The sequence below is a fragment of the Macaca fascicularis genome, chromosome 3 (assembly GCF_037993035.2).
Source record: "Macaca fascicularis isolate 582-1 chromosome 3, T2T-MFA8v1.1".
In the NCBI taxonomy this organism is placed as follows: Eukaryota; Metazoa; Chordata; class Mammalia; order Primates; family Cercopithecidae; genus Macaca; species Macaca fascicularis.
In genome coordinates this window covers 99,814,795-99,833,332 of record NC_088377.1, presented here as the reverse complement: position 1 = coordinate 99,833,332, position 18,538 = coordinate 99,814,795, and the positions used below count along the sequence as shown (strand labels likewise).

The following is an 18,538-nucleotide window of genomic DNA, read 5'->3' as shown; positions in this document are numbered from 1 at the left end:
CCATGTGGCCACATCAGGCTGCAGCATGCACTCAGAATCCCCTTTCGGGTCTTGCCCCAAAGGCTCTGGATGAGGGATTCTGGACCCAAAATAGTCCAGACTAATATGTAAACAGGATTCTAACATTTATTCAACATATCCCCTTATATTCTCTTTGCATCCCCCAATAACCAGTTGTAAACCTTCTTGCCTATACTGGGATCCCAATTTTATAGGTTAGGAGGCTGAGGCTCAGCAAGACTTCATGACTGGCCGAGCCACAAAGAGAACCCAGGACTCTCAACTCCTAGGCCAGCGCCCTCCCCAGCCCTGGGCCATCCATGCGGATCATCCAGAGACCCACAGGAATGTGAGTTCCCTGCAGCTCTGTATATTACTAGGTAGTTAGCACAGCGTTCTGGAGAAAGACATACCCCAAATATGTCACAATTTTGTATTTGGTCAGCTCTTCGCTTAGCACCTTTACCCCACCGTCAGTGATCTGGTTTACGCTGAGTCTGAAACAAACAGCAAAAAAATTACGAGTCAGGGTAGGCACTCATTATGAAGGATCATTAATCTTACAAAGATTCAGAAACCTTCAGGCCCTGGAGTTTTCCCCAGTATAGACGGCCCTGGAGAATGACTGCAGCAATCAGCCAAATAGCCCCTTACAAAGCCTGGCCAACGTGGGGCCACCAGACCCGTCCTGCACCAGCCCATAGGTGAGGCTGCAGCACAGCCCCTGGCTCCTCACATGACCATGAGGGACACAGGGAGGACACGTGAGGCCAGCCACCTCTGACGTCCACCCTTTGCGTGTGGCCTATGTGTCAGCCAGACCCTGTACCTGGTTCTCATATGGTGGAGGGCATGGGTTTGGAAACATCAGGGGCTGCTTTTACTGGTTGTGACTGGAGGAGGGAGTGCCCTGTCATCTTGCGGGCAGGGCCAGTGATGTTAGGTGTCCTGCAAAATGCTGGACAGGTCTCACAAGAACTGTTGCACCCAAAATGCCAACAGCCTCCCCCCATCCAGAAACACATGGGCTAACCCTGACTTGTCACTGGAAAAGGCTATGGGTCCTTTTGTCAAAGGAGACTGCTCATGTCATTCTGTAAAGTGTCGGACAGCAAATATTTTAGGCTCTGGGGGCCATGTGGTCTCTGCCGCAACTACTCAACTGTGTAGTGTGAAGCAGCCAGTAAGTAAATAAATGGGTATGGCTGTGTTCCAACAAACCTTTACTTACAAACACAAGCCATGGGCCCAGTTAGACCCACAAGCTGACCTTGATAACAAGTAAAATGCTGAACAATGAAAAGCTTGATGTTTAGGCCACATCAAAATGATCAAGTCAGACACTCTGGACCCTTCCCCTCAGAGTCCCCAGCTTGGGCTGGGAAATAGTGTGCATGTACACGGCATGGCCAGCCCAAGATAGCACAGGCTAGTGGACATTCCCAATATCTATACTTTCTTAGCAATAGACTCCCCCATCTTTTAGCTGGGCCCATCTGATTAAGTTCTGAAATACTATTGCCCATACTATTAAGTTCTGAAATCGAAGCAGCAGTATAATTAGTAATAGACAATAAGTGTTCTTAAAACTTTGAGGCATGCCCTCGATCTTCGCCCTTGCTTCTTACTGAGCGCCAGAGTGTCGACTAGATGGCTGGAGTCTGAGCAGCCCTCTTGGGCCAAGATGTGAAAGCCAGGTAGTGAGGATGGCAGAGCAGCAAGGCAGAGAGAGCCTGGACTCCGGAGGGTCATGGAGATTCCATAGCAGTCCCGAACTACCTACCTCTAGACTTTTACATGAGAGAAATAAGTTTGTAAGTCACCAAGATTTGGGGTTTTCTCTCTCAGCTAAAATTAATCCTAACTGACGCAGCCAGAGAGCTGAGCGTGCTTCCCGTGGTTACCCATACCCTATGCTTTCCTACAAGCTGCTTTTTCTCTCACTGGTGTGAAGGAAAGCTTCACCTGGGGACAGTAGGAAGGGCAGGGCCACCACACTGGTGTGGAGTTTCCCATTTAAAAGATGGACAGAGGCGCCAGGCACGGTGGCTCATGCCTGTAACCATAGCACCTTTGGGAGGCCGAGGCGGGCGGATCACCCGAGGTCAGGATTTCGAGACTAGCCTGGCCAACAAGGGGAAACCTATCCTACTAAAAATACAAAAACCTTAGCCGGACATGATGGCGTGTGCCTGTAATCCCAGCTACTCAGGAGGCTGAGGCAAGAGAATCGCTTGAACCCGGGAGGCGAAGGTTTCAGTGAGCCGAGATTGCACCACCGTACTCCAGCCTGGGCAACAGAGCAGGACTCCATCTGGGGCGGGGGCAAAAAACAAGATGGACAGAGCGTAGCACTGAGTGTGAGACTGCCTAGGGCTACAGAGGGAGAGTCACTGGCTGAGAGTACAGAGAACAGACTGCAGGTTTTCTAATTCCCAGGCTAGGGCAGCCTTCGGCCCCCTGCACCCCATGTCCCCATGCAATTTACACTCTGACATTGGTGTGACAGGCACTGGGAGTCAGTTCTAAACCCCTACTGCTCTTCAGAAATGCATGAGTCAAGTAATGGTGAATTTAACCCCCTGTAGAAATTTACAAGGTTTATTTTACACAGGAAATGCTAATAGAAGAAAACAGACTGGCCTCTGTTTCCCCTAAACTATGGAACAGGAAAACAACTACGAGTTAGCATTTTAGCTGAGATCTCTAGCAGTGCGAAGGGCTGCTGGCTTTGATCACAGAAAGTCACCAATGCCAACTGGCACAAGGTCTGCTTTCTCTGCAGTAATAAAAGCTCCCATATTCCAGAAACTTTTTGAGGGCTATCTCGGAGCCTTACATTAATCTTAAAAGGAAGGTTCTTTATGCATTCTGGCACTACCATGTCTGAGCTGTGTGACCTAAAGCAAGCTATTAACTTCTCTGTGCCTCCACTTCCTCATCTGCCAAAATAGAGACAATAACAGTACCTAAGTTACAGGGTTGTAAAGAGCACTCCATTGGTGATATTTGTAATGCACTTCACCCATTCTCAATTAACATTGGTTCTTGTGGCCATAATTGATAGGATTATGAGCATTTTCTTTTTCCAGATGAGGGCACGAAGGCTCTGAGAGTTAAGCACTTTCTTCAAGGGCACCCAGCTGTGGCTGATCCAGGTCCACCTGCCCTGAAGCTTTGCACCTTGCCCTCCGCCCCGCTGAGAGAGAAAAGGTCTGGACATTCCAAGGCCCCTGGTCATGAGTCCTACAGGATCCTGGTGCCCCCTGAGCCTGGCCCGCCCGGCCCACCTGCTGCTCCCCTTGCCTGGCGGCCTCACCTGATAACGGTGAGGCGACTGAAGCAGGGCCGCAGCTCCCGCACGCCGTAGTCGTTGAGATTGTTGTTGTCCAGGTCTAGGGCCAGCCGCTTGGGGAAGTGATGCAGGACGAAGGACAGGGCGCTGCAGTCGGCCGAGCAAGCATTGCAGTAGGTCAGCTTGAGGTAGTTGGCGCAGATGCCCCTGGCCGCCAGCTGCCCCACCTTCTGGCTCTGCGTCTCATAGATGCAGCGCAGCATCCAGATGAACGTGGGCATGGCCTGCACCTGGTTGAAGCTTTCGACCTGAACTCGGGGCAGGCTCTTCAGATAGCCCCTCAGGCTGGAAAACAGGTGTGCCCACAGGGCCTTGCGCTTCCTCCTCAGGGCCGCCGCGGGCACCAGGTGCCGCAAGAGCTTCTGTTTGGCTTTGGACAACAGCCCGCACAGGAAGAGGTTGGTGAACTGGAAGTGATCCTTGTTCTTGAAGAGGTCTTCCCGTGATGGACTGCTGCCCCGCAGGCACTGGAACGGGAGGAAGGGAGGATAGCAGGACGCGGCCGCTGCCCCCCCAGGGGGCATCCACTCCTGGAAGAACCTGAGCATCTCCCGAGTGCCCACCCTGTCGTCCAGCACAAGGAAAAAGGCTGTAAAGAAGGCCTGGAGGGTGAGATGGAAAAACTCATAGGACTGCTGGTCGCCCCCGGGGCCCAGCTCCGGCAAAGCCCGCAGGAAGCCCAGCTGCATGTCTCCCTCCTGCAGCCCGGAGGCCTCCACTTCCTCCTGGGTGAAGACAAAGAGGCTCCTCTCCATGCCCCGGTGGGCCAGCTGCCCCAGCGAGCACAGAGTGTCCCGGCCGGCGCGGAGGGTCTCCACCGGGCTGCGTGTGTTCCGCTGCACCAGGCTGCTGGGCTGCATCCTGTTCAGGTGGACCTCAGTGACCAGCAGGAAGACGTCCGTCAGGGTCATCATGCAGTTGGGTAGCTGTGGTGAGCCTTCGAAGGCGGCACGGAAGTGCTGGAAGCACCGGAAGATGATCCAGCAGAAGAGGGGCACAGAGCACAGGCTGCAGAGGTTGGGGTTGGCCTCCAGCTGGCTCAGCAGGTGGTCCTGTAGAGCCCGCTCGGGGAACATCTTCCTGGCATAGGCGCGCAGGTGGCTAGGGGAGAAGCCCCGGAGAAGCACCTTCTTCCGCAGGAACTGGCGCGGGACCTCGATGCCTGTGCGGGCCGTGAGCAGCTTGCTAGCCCCCTTGAGCAGCTTCCCGCTGAGCAGGTTGGCCAGCAGGACCAGGGGGTGGGCAGGCTCCCAGGGGCAGGAGCTGTCAGGCACGCGGCTCAGGTCCAAGTCCGAGTGCAGCTCGTCCAGGCCGTCAAAGGTGAAGAGGGCCACATGGGGGAAGCGCAGCAGAAAGGCGAACACCTCCTCGGGGTTCTGCTCCGGGTAGCAGTAGTGCTTGAAGAGCAAGTCCTGCAGACACAGCCTGTCACTTTCCCTGAAGCAGCTGAACATGCGGCAGCGAAAGTGAAAGAAGAATTTGACCCCTGCGTCTAGCCGGCCCGTGGCCCAGAGGCTCTGCAGCCGCTGTAGCAGCATGGACTTGCCCACCCCAGCATCGCCCAAGACGAAGATGGTCTCGCCCTGCTCATTGAGGATGCCGGTGGTGTGGTCCAGGAGGCAGGCCAGGCTGTCCAGGCTGCCCAGGCTCTCATTGCTGAAGCTGACCAGCTCCATGATGGTGTCCATGTAGATCTCCTCCAGCAGCAGCTCCTCCTTTTGGGCATAGCACAGCATGAACTTGGAGTCACGGCCCAGGTGGTGTTGCAGCTGTTGAGTGTACCTGCTCACTGGAGGGCACGGCAGCAGAGTGAGAAGGAGAGAGGCAGAAACAGCATCAAACGGAGGTCTCAAAGAGGAGAGGTGAGTGCATAAACAAAATTCACAACCTGGACCCTGAGGCCAGTGCAGCCACTCCTCAGATGCAGACCTGGGGAGCATCACAGAGCCAGCATTCCTGACCCTGAGGGTCCTGGGCTTCCATCCCTCTGCTTGACCTCAGATTTAGCCAGAGAGGAGGTGACAGACTTCGACTGGGATCAGTGTCTGAGACAGGCCACCCTTATTCCTCTGCATGGTGTCATCATCGAACTGCAGTTAAACGCTGAAGCCCCTCACACTTGAGGGCCAGGTCAGATGGCCATGCTGGCCCTCCTCCACCAACACCGCTTTTTTGTTGTTGGAGATAGGGTCCTGCTCTGTCACTCAGGCTAGGGTGCAGTGGCCCAATCATAGCTTACCGCAGTCTCAAACTCCCAGGCTCAAGCAATCCTCCCACCTCAGCCTCCCAAGTAGCCAGGACCACAGGCATATGCCACCACGCCCAACTAATTTTTGTGTTTTTTGTAGAGATGGGGTCTCGCCATGTTGCCCAGCCTGGTCACAAACTCCTGGGCTCAAGCGATCCGCCCGCCTCGGCCTCCCAAAGTGTTAGGGAGTGTTATATATTCATCAATAATTTTTAGTAAGTTTACAAAGTTGTGCAAACCTCACCACAGTCCAGTTCTAGAACATCACCATTTTCCCAGTTTTCTGGAGCCTATTTGCAGCCAATCCCTGGGCCATAGGCATCTACTGATATGCTTTGTCTATAGATTTACCTTTTCTGGACCTTTCATATAAACAGAATCATACAATATGTAGTCTTTTGTGTGAGGCTGCTTGTAGAGTGAATTACGCTTTAAAAGCTAATAAAGTAGCTGGCTAATGGAACCAACAGAGAAGTCTTTCAAAAGAATGATTCCTCATGGGAATATTTTCCTTTTTTTTTTTTTTTTCATGCGGGAAGGACATAAGGGGAGGCAGAAAGGAGCAGACAGAGTCAGAAGCTGGCAGTGGCTGGCAGGCACCTGCAGGGGCCGTGGAAGCCGGAGCCTAGCCCTGACACTCTGCCGGCTGGCCTTGTTTCCCCTAAGCACACACCTGTCTTGTGCTTCTGTTTCCAATGACATATTGGATTCTTTAAAAGGCAGGATTTGGGACCTTGGTGCTGGTATGTTACCAACAGCTGTCTCAAAGTGGAGAGTTCAAAAGCAGAGAAAGAAGACTCCTGCCACCGAGCAGATCCTGGCCCCAATGATATGTTCTCATGTGCCTTGGACTGCCACTGTGCTGACTGCCATTTGCAAGGACACATTTGTGAGACTGCTGACTGGTGGTCTCTTCCAGCAGACTTGAAGCTCCCTGAGGGCAGGAACCCTATCTGTGTTTGCTCACCACTGTCTCCCTGACATTCAGCACAGGGTAGGGTCTTGGCATGTGGTGGGTACAGCAAAAAATACTTATTGAACGAATCAGTTAACTAATGGGGTCTCCCATGGTTCTTTGGAAATAAGGACTGGCACCCAAGGGTGACAGAATACCTTGCTTAGAATCAAAACCGGCAAGGCTTTTTAATTTTTTTCTTTCCTTTTTCAGAGACAGGGTCTCACTCTGTCACCCAGGCTGAAGTGTAGGGGCACAATCACAGCTCGCTGCAGCCTCAGACTCCTGGGCTCAAGCAGTCCTCTTGCCTCAGCCTCCCGAGTAGCTGGAACTACAGGTGTGTGCTACCATGTCCAGCTAAAGATTTTTTTTAAAGAAAAAAAAATACAACCTTGAATTTGTGCAACCATTAAAATGTCTACATATGTCAGAATAGGAAGAAAGCAAGTGGTTAGAACAGAGGCCATTCTCACACTTCCACAGGCCCTTCTATAAACCAGACCATCAAGGTGTGGGCAGTTCAATAGCAGCCACCTGGGCTGCACTTGGGTGACAGGGTTCCACTGTTCCTTTCTAAACTCAAAGTAGCACCTGGGCCTGCTTCCTGAGGTGGCACTCAGGGCTGGCCCAGCCATTACCAAACCCCAGGGCCCTGCTTGCACTGGTGCCTGCAGTCTCGCTGGGGCTGACTCCTACCTGGGTCAGTGTTGACCACGACTTTGCTCTGAATGAGCAGGGAAGGGGAGAAGCCGATCTCCAGCAGCCAAGGCCTGAGGTCCACGTAAGCATCTGCGAGTTGCTGGAGCAAGTAGAGGAAGAACTCGGATACCTCTTCACCCTTGCTCTGTACCAGGTCCAGAATTTTGCGGACCTGGAGGCGACACAAGCATGAGGGCCCGGGCTGGCATGAGAGGCATCCTCCTACCATAAGGACCCTCAGGCAGGCTCAGGGCAGGGCTCTGAGTTCTTACTACAGCCGGTACCTATGCCATCCCCCCAGCTGCTGTGACAGTCAACATGTTGGAGCCCTAAAATCTGAAAAATGACCTCCTGAGCAAGAAATAAAACCACCCAGCTCTAAGGAACCAGGAGGCTTCCATGAGCCGAAAAATAAAAAGGACAGCAGACAAGTAGCTATGGAATTCTCTCCCTCCTTTTCCCTTTTTTTTTTTTTTTTTTTTTTTTTTTTAGACAGAGTCTCACTCTGTCACCCAGGCTGGAGTGCAATGGCACAATCTTGGTTCACTGCAACCTCCACCTCCCAGGTTCAAGGGATTCTCCTGCCTCAGCCTCCCAAGTGGCTGGGATTACAGGCGCCCGCCACCACACCCGGCTAATTTTTGTATTTTTATTAGAGACGGGGTTTCACCATGTTGGCCAGGCTGGTCTCAAACTCCCGACCTCAGGTGATCCATCTGCCTCGGCCTCCCAAAGTGCTGGGATTACAGGCATGAGCCATGGTGCCCAGCCTTCTCCTTGTCCCTCTTAACCTGACACAACTGGCGTGCAGGAATGAGAGTGGAGAGGGGAGAGCTACCCCTTGGGCATAATGAGGTGGGCACCTGGGCCACACAGCAGGAGGGTGACAGGCCATACGTTAAAAACGGCTTTTTTTCTTGTTAAAAATGTAGGAAAACAAACCAAGAGAAGAGAACAAAGCACACGAGTGTGCTACTGCTTCCCCCAGAAACAGTCCTGGTCTCTTCTGAATCCCAGCGGGGTCATGTCATAAACGGGTTGTGTCATTCCTCTAACCAAGAAGGAATTTGTGGTCTCCATTTTATTTTTCAGGAGATAACGCAAAACTTCAGTGAAAGTAAGGGCTGTTAAGGCGCCCCACAGTGGAGCGGGGAAGATCCTTCAATGTGGACCCACCGTGGGATGTCATCATTCCTGAACCTAAGGCGGTTCCCCTCCGAGTCTCACCCAGCAGCGAGCACCCTCCGGTCTTCAGAGGCACTGAACGAACATCGCTGCTGGGATGCTTTTATGCTTATGTTCTTTTTTCCCTCCTAATTTAAAGAGGATCCAAAAATGAAGTGTCTGAGAACCAATACACACAGCAATGAGAACTGAGATGTCAGGGTTTGCTCCAGACACAAACACAGGAATGAAAGACCTGATTGTGCAACCTGCTAACCCAGGCATTTGTGTGCTATTAGTACCCCAAAGTGCAGCCCTGCCCCCTGGACTAAACTCCCACGCTCTTCATTCAGATCAGCAGGGAGAGGCCTCTTCCAGCTCCCTGGGTCCACACAATGACCATGCCCATCCCTGTCCCCGGGGCACCTTGTCGGGCTGGGTGGGGCAGGCACACACAATCTCAGCGTCTTCGGTGGAGAAGTAGTCATTCTTCAGTAAGTTGTCCACCAGACACTGAGTGTTGCGGATGCAAGTGACCAGAAGTTCCCGGTTGCTTTTCAGTAATTGAATGTGGGGATGAGACTCTGATGGGATTATTTCCATCTCACTGTGGCCCTGCTCTTCCATAGTTAAAGTAGCAAGTGGCTACTTTTCCCAAATTCATCTTCGGCTGCGTGTGTCCTCCCAGCAGTAGGGCAATCAGGATTCAGGCCCTGCCCTCCAGGGCCCCTGCTACTCTGTGCATCCCCTGAAGAGACCAATGATATCATCAGCAAAGCAAAAGCTAAAGAAAGAGCCCACCCCACCTCCCACTGGTCCTGGGTTTCTCTACCTAGAGCAGGAAGGAGCTGTGCTTAAGATCTTTATCTGGCCAGGCAAGTTGGCTCATGACTGTAATCCCAGTGCTCTGGGAGGCTGAGATGGGCAGATAGCTTGAAGTAAGGCCAGTAGTTTGAGACCAGCCTGTGCAACATAGTGAGACCCCCATCTCTCAAAAAATAAAAAAATTAGCCAGGCATAGTGGCGCACACCTGTAGTCCTAGCTATTGGGGAGGCTAAGGCAGGGGGATTGCATGAGCACAGGAGTTCAAGGCTGCAGTGAGCTATTATCACAGCACTGCACTCCAGCCTGGGTTACAGAGCAAGGTCCTGTCTGCAACAAAACTTTTATCTTAGATGCATTAAAGAAAAAAAAATCATAATTTAATTGTTTGTGCTTGAGGGTTACATCACTAGAGTAGGTGACCAGAGATAGCTAACCCTTTTTTATTTTTAAATCAAAACTTCTTCATTATTACTATAAAGCAAAAGTGTGCTTCGATTGTAGACTGAGATAGAGATGGAAAGGTGTATTATTTTACATAATAAGGTTAACAGGGCTTGGAGGTTTCTGCATTCCCCAAGCAGGGAACAGGCCCAGAACTGAGAAAGAAGGACCTGTGAGGTTTGGTGGGAGACAGGGTCTCAGCACAAAATAGCCTAAGGAGAGAGACAACTGCATGAAGTCTCCTGTGGTAGCCAGAGCCAAGGAACTTGGGGACAGTGATGTCTCAGTCACTGTTGCCCATTTTGGTTTGTGCTATAACCTCTTCCCCTGTGTCCTTGACCTTCAGCAAAGTCTGTTATACACAAGCACCCTGGGGAAGGAGGGAGAAGCAATGGCCCCATGTGGCATGAAGCGGGACAGAGGGAGGGCAGAGGTGCAGGAGGAAGAGGGACAGTCGGCACGGAGTTCCCGGGATTAGATTCCCAAGAGAGGCATCTCTCTGGAAACCCTTGAAAACAAGTGCTGAGTTTCTTGTCTGGGTAGGAACAGGGACCCAGGCTATTTTATTTGGGCATTAAAAAACACTTGGGTTTATCTGAGTTATCCCAAAATTGAACTCACTACCTTCCTTATAACAGTAACAGCAAATAATAATAATAATTTTTTTTTTAAATCCCACAGAATACCCTTCAGCCTCTTCTCGTCCAGGCATACTTGCATGTGCAAAATGATCTTGGAAGCGGAAAGGCCTGGAATTGGCCACTTTGTCGTTTGTCAGGGCAGGAAAACCCATGCATTTCACAGAGAGAGTTTAAAAAAAAAGTTTTTTTATAGTTCAAAAAAAAGTTCATAGATCTTTTAACACTATCAACATCATTAATATGTTTCACAAGCCACATCTGTTAACATTCAGGTCTAGTGGTTCTCAATTTTTTTTCCACCAAGGGCACATGAGTCTCCTGCTCTTTGACACGCTTCCATGTTTTCTTTTTTTAACCTATCAAATGCCAGATCCCACACAATAGCTTTCTTTTTAGAACCCAAATGATAGCGCAAGAAAGAGTACAATTTAAAATTATCAGCAACAGAAGGGCAAGAGATCCCCACCAAAAAAATTTAAAGGGATGAAAATATTGGTTATTGTTCCAATAAAAGTTATTAAATGCTAATCCAGCCTTTTCTCCTTTTTCTTTTTTTCTTTTTTTTTTTTTTTTTGGCAGAGTCCCACTGTGTGGCCCAGGCTGGGGTGCAGTGGCACAATCTTGGCTCACAGCAACATCTGCCTCCCGAGCTCAAGCAATTACCCTGCATCAGCCACCTGAGTAGCTAGAACTATAAGCGTGTGTCACCACACCCAGCTAATTTTTGTATTTTTAATAGAGACAGGGTTTCACCATGTTGGCCAAGCTGGTCTTGAACTCCTGACCTCAAGTGATCTGCCTGCCTCGGCCACCCAAATTGTTTGGATTACAGGCGTGAGCCACCACGCCCGGCTATTTTCCATGGCGGTCAATTCTATGACCCCCTTTAGGATCCTTAGCTTTAAAAAATCAGCTCATTTAAAGCATATCAGTTGACAATATTAAATTTAAATTAGCAGTTAATAATACCTTTTTAAGTTCCTGGCGTCATTCTTTGAAGTTAGAATATTTTAAAACAACATTCTTTAAATCTTCAATTTCCAAGTTCTTTCTGGAATCTGCAAAATCGAACAAAGACTTAAAAAAATTATTGTGGCACATGGTGAATGAATGAATAAAACTGGCAAGAGAATAATTTTAAAATCTAGTATTCCCAGATATCAGACTACTCTCTGTACCTTCTTCTTTTAGGACAGTGTTTTCAAACGTTCAACATCCCCACCACAGTCACTTTTTGGTTGTTCTTGCCATAATTGAGACACACCCGTACTTTATTTGCTTAACTTTTTGTTTTCAGTTGAGTTTTGAAAATGCTAATAATTTTAAAGGAATGTTATGTCACCATTAGAAACAGAAAAAAAAAAAATCCTTTGCAATGCATAGAAAGTAACACAAAAATTAATTCACCAGAAATACAACAATATTACCGTATTCCAGCTAGGCCTGCTGCGGTTGGGGCCTGTTTTCTCTCGCAAGCATCTGAGAGATGTTAAAGACACGGTAGCACAGAATTGAGACTTTCTCTTTAAGATCATCACAAGGCTGAGAGAAAACTGGAAAGAAGTCGCTTCTCACTTCGTGATTTAGCGTTTTTCAACGTCATGCTCCATTCTTTAGAAAGCTGGGAAGGGGTATTGCACAACTTCCTTCATCCCTCCTTTCCCGACCTTTGCCTGCCTCCCACGAGGGGCCCATTTTACTCACTGCTTCTGTCTCTTCCAAGCCTGCGATTCCCATAAAAACAGCGACTTGTCTTCCCAGATGTTTTCTGTAATCGCCGCCATAGACAGGTATCTCCACCTCTTGCCATCAAAGGCAGAAACTGAAGGAAAGTCTCCTGACTTACAATCACCTAAATAAAGCAATATATTATATGACAGCCATCTGGCAAGGAGGCTGCTTTATAATTTCTAGAGCCCTGGCTTAAGATTTAATCAAGTGTGCAGAGTTAGCTCAATTCAGCAAGAACTTAACAAGGTATGGATGTTGGAAAGGAAAGCAGAGAAACTGAACTCAGACCTGGTAAACAGAATCTAAGGGTAGACCAAAACCATACCATGGGAGACTGGAGATCAATTTAAAGTTCATGGGCACTTATTACCAGAAACACCAAAGAGCCAGAGATCTGCTGGCCCTGGCAGGCAATCCTTTCCTTTCTTTACTTGGTAAAGGGGGGGTCCTGTTGATGAAAAGGGTCTGGTTCTCTCTTCCAGGCAAAAAGACCAAGGTTGGACCAGGACCAGGTATCTGGGAGCTGGGTCTGCTCTCCTCAGTGGGGCTTTCCCAGGCCAGTGGTGCAGACCAATGGGGACTGAAGTTGGAGATCCTGGTAAGGCAGCTCCAGGGAATACACAAAGAAAAAAACCAAGCTAATGGAGGCAGCCAGAAAAAACGGACGCACCGCAGAACAAAAGATGGATCACCAATTGGAAAAATGAAACAGAGATCAGAGGAGGGTGAGTCCACCACCAAAAGCCATCTCCTGAGGCAAAGGCAGGTGGGGGTAGAGCCTGTGGGCGATGAGGGAGCCCTGAAGGGAGCTGGGGCTTGCACAGGCATCTCCTCCCAAGTCCTCTTCTTTCTAGCTTTCTGCCCTCAGAGAGGGTTAGTTCCCAGGGTAAGGGAATCCCAGGGGCAATTCACCACTCCAGGCTCCTCACAGAAACCAGTGCCCAAGTCCCATCCTGCAATGTGATCTTCCAAACTAAATAAAAGGTCTGCAGAGCCTCCAGGAGAAGATTCAGGGAAGCTGCTCTGGTGAAAAGCAAGCAGGGATTGCAGGATGGAGGATCTTCAAAGGGAAAAAGAAGACCACAGAGCAGTTCTGATGAATTGAAATATGACACAGCTTCCCAGTAATTTAAAACTTTTTAGTAGCCACATTAATAAAAGTAAAAATGGACAGGTGATATATCAATTTCAATGATATATTTTAATTCTAATACACTCAAAATATTTCAGTATATCATCCATACAAAATTTATGTCATCCATACAAAATTTTTGTATTGATTATTATTATTATTTTGACATGAAGTCTCAGTCACTCTGTTGCCCAGGCTGGAGTTCAGTGGTGTGATCTCGGCTCACTGCAACCTCCACCTCCCAGGTTCAAGCAATTCTCCTGCCTCAGCCTCCCAAGTAGCTGGGATTACAGGTGCACACCCCCACACCTGGCTAATTTTTGTATTTTTAGTAGAGACAGGGTTTCATCATATTGCCCAGGCTGGTCTTGAACTCCTGGCCTCAAGTGATCCTCCCACCTCGGCCTCCCAGAGTGCTGGGATTACAGGTGAGAGCCACTGCACCCAGCCCATCAACACAAAATTTATTAATGAGATAGTTTACATTCTTTTTCTTCATACTAAGGCTTGGAAACCTGGCATGTGTTTTAACCTCACATCTCAATTTGGATCAACCACATTTCCAGTGCTCAAGAGCCACATGCAGCCAGGGGCTACTTAAGTGGACAGCGCCACTCCAGGGCAATCACTAAAAGCTAGGGTGGTGAGACGTCAGAGTTCCTGCCTGCTGTCCTTCCATTTAAAATACTGATGCCAGGAATGACCTTTGTTGTTGTTGTTGTTGCTGTTGTTGAGATGGAGTCTCGCTCTGTCGCCCAGGCTGGGGTGCAGTGGCACGATCTCGGCCCACTGCAAGCTCCGCCTCCCGGGTTCACGCCATTCTCCTGCCTCAGCCTCCCCAGTAACTGGGACTACAGGTGCCCGCCATTATTTTTTTGCTAATTTTTTGTATTTTTAGTAGAGACGGGGTTTCACCGTGTTAGCCAGGATGGTCTTGATCTGACCTCATGATCTACCCACCTCGGCCTCCCAAAGTGCTAGGATTACAGGCGTGAGCCACCGCGCCCGGCCAGGAATGATCTTAATTGGCTTTTCAGATCAGTTTCATCGGCAACTCAGTGAAACAGAGGTTAAAGACATGAGGTCACTGAAAATTCTGCAAACTCAGGAAGAAAATACATACTGGACCTACTGGTTTATACTCAATGTAAAATTCCCTTCACTGCTGCATACAATTTGGCAGCTTTGCATTCTTGCAAAGATCAGAGAGTAAGATACAAAAATGCTGTTGATGTTTGGTGAGTCAGGACTCTCCTATACCACTGGTGGAAATGTAAATCTGTGGAAGTCTCTGGAAAGTCCTTTGACATAGTATGTGTCAACAGACTCTGAAAACTTTCTATTTAGTAACTTCCCCTTCTAGAAACCTGCCTTTTGAAAAGAATCAGGGGTTCTGATGGGTTTTTTGTTGTTTTTTGTTTTTGCTGTTTTTTTTTTTAAAAAAACAAGGGACTTCCAGTCCTGGTTATAATAGAATAACTTGTGGCTCACACAGAGGACAACTGCCGGTGAATGGATTGACAAAGTATAGCATATCCATACAGTAGAACACAATTCAACAATAAATGCCAATGAAACAAGAATACATCATGAATGAGGGTCACAGATACTACACTGAGTAAGAGAAGCCAGGCTCAATAGAGTACATAGGGCTGGGTGCAGTGACTCACACTTGTAATCCCAGCACTTTGGGAGGCCAAGGCAGGTGGATCACTTGGGACCAGGAGTTCGAGACCAGCCTGGCCAACATTGTGAAACCCTGTCTCCTCGAAAATACAAAAATTAGCAGGGCATGGTGGCGCACACCTGTAATCCCAGCTACCAGGGAGGCTGAGGCAGGAGAACTGGTTGAATCCAGGAGGTGGAGGCTGCGGTGAGCCAAGATTGTGCCATTGCACTCCAGCCTGGGTGACAGAGTGAGACTCTATCTCAGAAAAAAAGATTTCATGCATGTGATTCTGAAAATCTGATCTAGAAATCAGATCAATGGTTTCCTGAGGCAGGGGGCAGATGGGAGTGGGGGAGAAATTGAATGCAAAGAGGAATAAGGGTCATTTCTGGGGAGATAGAAATGTTTTGTGTCTTGATTGCAGTGCTTGCTCTCTCCCTTTTATACAGTCACATATGTGTGTCTGTATGTATGAATATACATATAGATACATACAACTTGTCAAAAGTCAGCAACCCATATGCTTGAAATCTGTGAATGTTATTGTATGAAATTACACTTCCATGAAATTGATTTTCTTTTAAGCAAAGGCAAAATAAAGTTTTTCCAGGTAAAAACTGAGACTTTGTTGCTACTGTATCTGCACTAAAATAAATACTAAATAGGGTTTTTCAGGTAGAAGAAAGATGATCCCAAGACAAAAACAAAAGTGATGAGCAATAGGAAGTGTTAATAAGCTGGGAAACAGAAATGGGTACTGACCAAACTATACTATATTAATATCTCGTGAGGCCACCAGGACCCATCAGGAAATGATTGACCTCGAAAGGAGTCTCACCTCCTGGAGAGCAGCCAGGACTCTGTCCCTGAATCATCGGGTGGCCCCAGAGAAACCACAGATACACACACACTCAGTGTCACTTTCACCCCAGGCTCAGTGTCACTTTCACCCCAGGCTTCTTTCTTTCCTTGCCCTGTCCCAGGGGACTCTGAGAGGAGATGTGCATTTCTTATAACTGAGATACTAAGATTTAAAAAAAAAATTATAAAGATGTTCTCTACATGTACCTTTCTATGTTTTAATAACTTTTTCTGTAAGTATAAAACAATACCTGCTCACTGTAGAAAACTTGGGAAATGCAAAAAAAAAAAAAATTTTTTAGAGGAATAAATTAAGTTCCCTATTACTCACATGCAGTAACCACTATTCTCATTTTGGAGCACTTCCTCTCAGCTTTTCTCTGTGTGCATTTGCGCCTACACTGACTTTTTGCATGTTTGGCTTCACACCATGTTTTTGTTGTACTCTTACCATGATCTTGTGTTTCTTTGTAACTGCTAAGGCCCTCTTTTGAGCTGCAGAAGCTGGCTTCCAGATGACCTGGCTTCTAGAAAGCAGAATGCTTTGCTTTCCCTGGTTTTTCTTTCATAAAGAAGGGTAAGAACTCACCTGCCACTCTGCTGCTTTAAAGCTCTGCATCTGAGAAATTCCACGTGCCAAAGAGAGGCTCAAAGATAATGGCAAACAGTCTCCCTTTCCTCGGCCCGGCCCTGCCTGCCTGAACTGCTACAGCAAACCTGGACACCTTGCCCAGCAGCCTCTGCCAGCTGCGAGTCACATGACAGTGCTCTCCCATTAGCGTGACCCACAGGATAGCTGCGACGGGGTGGGCAGGGGCAGAGAGTGGTGGGACAACTCCATGAGGTTGCAGCCTTGTTCATTCCTTCTACAGAGATCCACTGAGCACTTCCTCATGTCTGGCCCTGCGCTGTGCAAGGGCTCCAGCAGGGCCTAGTCTGATAATTGCTAACACCAAGTGTTTTACTAGGGCGTCAGCATGGATGTTAAGGCTTTATACACATGGTGAGAGGCAGGACAACATAGGGGTTACGTGGTGTCTGGGATCTCTAGAGACAGCAGTGTTCAAATTCTGACTCATGAACAAATTAGAAGGAAGTTCCCATTAAATGGACCATGTTTGTTGGTGATTTTAGGCTGTGGGGAACAGGGGCACTCTCAGGTTATGTCTGTTCATGGGACTTTATTATAAGATCACTCATTATAAGGATCATCACTTGTTAGCACGTTAGCCATCCTTTCTGTGCCGTGATTGCCTCAAGGTAAGAGTTCCTACCTCAAAATGTTGCTGTAAGGATTAAGTGAGTTAATATGCACAAAATGCCTAGGCCAGGGCTGGCACTCAGTAATGAGCGAATCATTTACTAATTTCTATTGTCTCAATCCTTGCAACAACCCTAGATGGCAGGGGTCATTGTTACCACCAATTTACACATGAGGAAACCGAGGCACACAGAGGTCAAGTAGCTCCCTGCCCTCACAGAGTTTATAACCGGGCAGGACCGACAGACACAGAACAAGGAATCACAAGTATGGTGAACGTGTGGAAGAAGAAATGAGCAGAGAGAGACAGGGGGGTGCTGTGGCTCTCAAGAGCTTCCTTGGGCTTCAGCCAGCACGATCACAGAGGTGTCTGCTCCACTGCAGCCCTCTGTAATGGTAGGTGACAGGGAGACCCGGTTAGAGCTCCTCTCTCAGGGAGTTTAAATTTGAGCCATTTAGAGAGATGCTGAGTCCCAAAAACCCACAGTACGTGTGGGTTTGACTGCCCACAGCTGAGGCCACCAGCCACAGCTTCCTTTATTTTGTGTATCTTTATAATAAACCCCCATGAACATAGAGAGCCTAGTGCGCCCCTGTTCTCTGCAGCCTAAAAAACGCTAGCAAACCTGATCCATTTAGCAGGAACTTCATGCTGTGCAGAATCACCCAGCAGAGGTTTCCCTGCTCCAGTGTGACTATGAGTGCCTTCCTTCCAGGATGAGCAGACAAGACTGGACTCCATCCCAACTGATGGGGCCAGATCGAGAACAGAAACCTCAAGAAAGTCATTTCCCATCATCCACACCGGCCTCGTGATTTCACTCTTTTTTTAGGCACCCAATCGTTGGGAATCATTATTTGCTCTTTTGTTTAATGTTTATATTTCAAAATAAATAACACAGCTTTCCACAAACTGGTGTTGCAACAGTAGCAGCTAAGATTCCTAACAGATCTAAGCTCTGTTGTAAAACATTCTTTAGCAATGTAGCAGATGCTATCTTAAGAGTTACAACCCAGTGTTCTTCACCAGTGAGCTCTGTGTAGTCAGGCCATTCTGTAAGTTTTTCTACTGTGATACTTTCTATATAGGTTGGAAACAAATACAAGCATAAGCAAAACCAAGGCCAGCTTTGCTGGCATCCAGGTCATATGGAACCTGGCCCAGTGCCATGCCATCCTCCTCTGCTCCTGTCCTGACCCTCCCTCCTCAAGCTCTGACCACTTCTTGAAGTGAGTTCCCAAACAGCTCTGCTCTCTGCCACCTTGGCGGCCACAGGTAAAGGCCAGTGATTTTATGTACACAGAAAGGACTGGCTTCTAGGATATAACTTTATGGGTCATAGGAGAGTTTTCAAAGACTTTCCCACCCCTTCCTTGAAAACCAGCACAGTGGTAGAAGTATTCTGCTCATCAAACAGTTCAGGTTCTTCTCCTAGACACCTGGTAAGATTACACTTCCCTACCCCCTTGAAGTTACAGGCTTTAACTCACGAATCATGAGCAGAAGTGGAACGCGTTGCTTTGGGTAGGAGGCTTTTAGGCATCACTGCATAAT

At 48.4% G+C, this 18,538-nt stretch overlaps 1 protein-coding gene across 10 annotated transcripts in view; it reads right to left on the bottom strand.

Moving 5' to 3' along the window:
• The window catches only part of NOD1 (nucleotide binding oligomerization domain containing 1), a 49,505-nt gene that overhangs the window by 18,322 nt on the left and 12,645 nt on the right, over positions 1–18,538 (bottom strand). For 6 of the 10 annotated variants that reach the window (XR_010585714.2, XR_010585713.2, XM_015447579.4 and 3 more), the window contains 6 exons: positions 12,034–12,181; positions 11,299–11,387; positions 8,848–9,169; positions 7,255–7,429; positions 3,320–5,144; positions 414–497 (listed from right to left, as the gene is read on the bottom strand). Coding sequence is in view for 8 of the 10 variants with exons in the window: in XM_015447579.4 (XP_015303065.3) it covers positions 414–497; positions 3,320–5,144; positions 7,255–7,429; positions 8,848–9,048 (2,285 nt within the window). In the remaining 2 variants the exon portion in view is untranslated. Of the gene's footprint in view, positions 1–413; positions 498–3,319; positions 5,145–7,254; positions 7,430–8,847; positions 9,170–11,298; positions 11,388–11,756; positions 12,182–18,538 lie in introns of all 10 variants that reach the window. The other 4 variants (XM_074035297.1, XM_045388970.3, XM_045388967.3 and 1 more) reach the window with 4 other exon arrangements.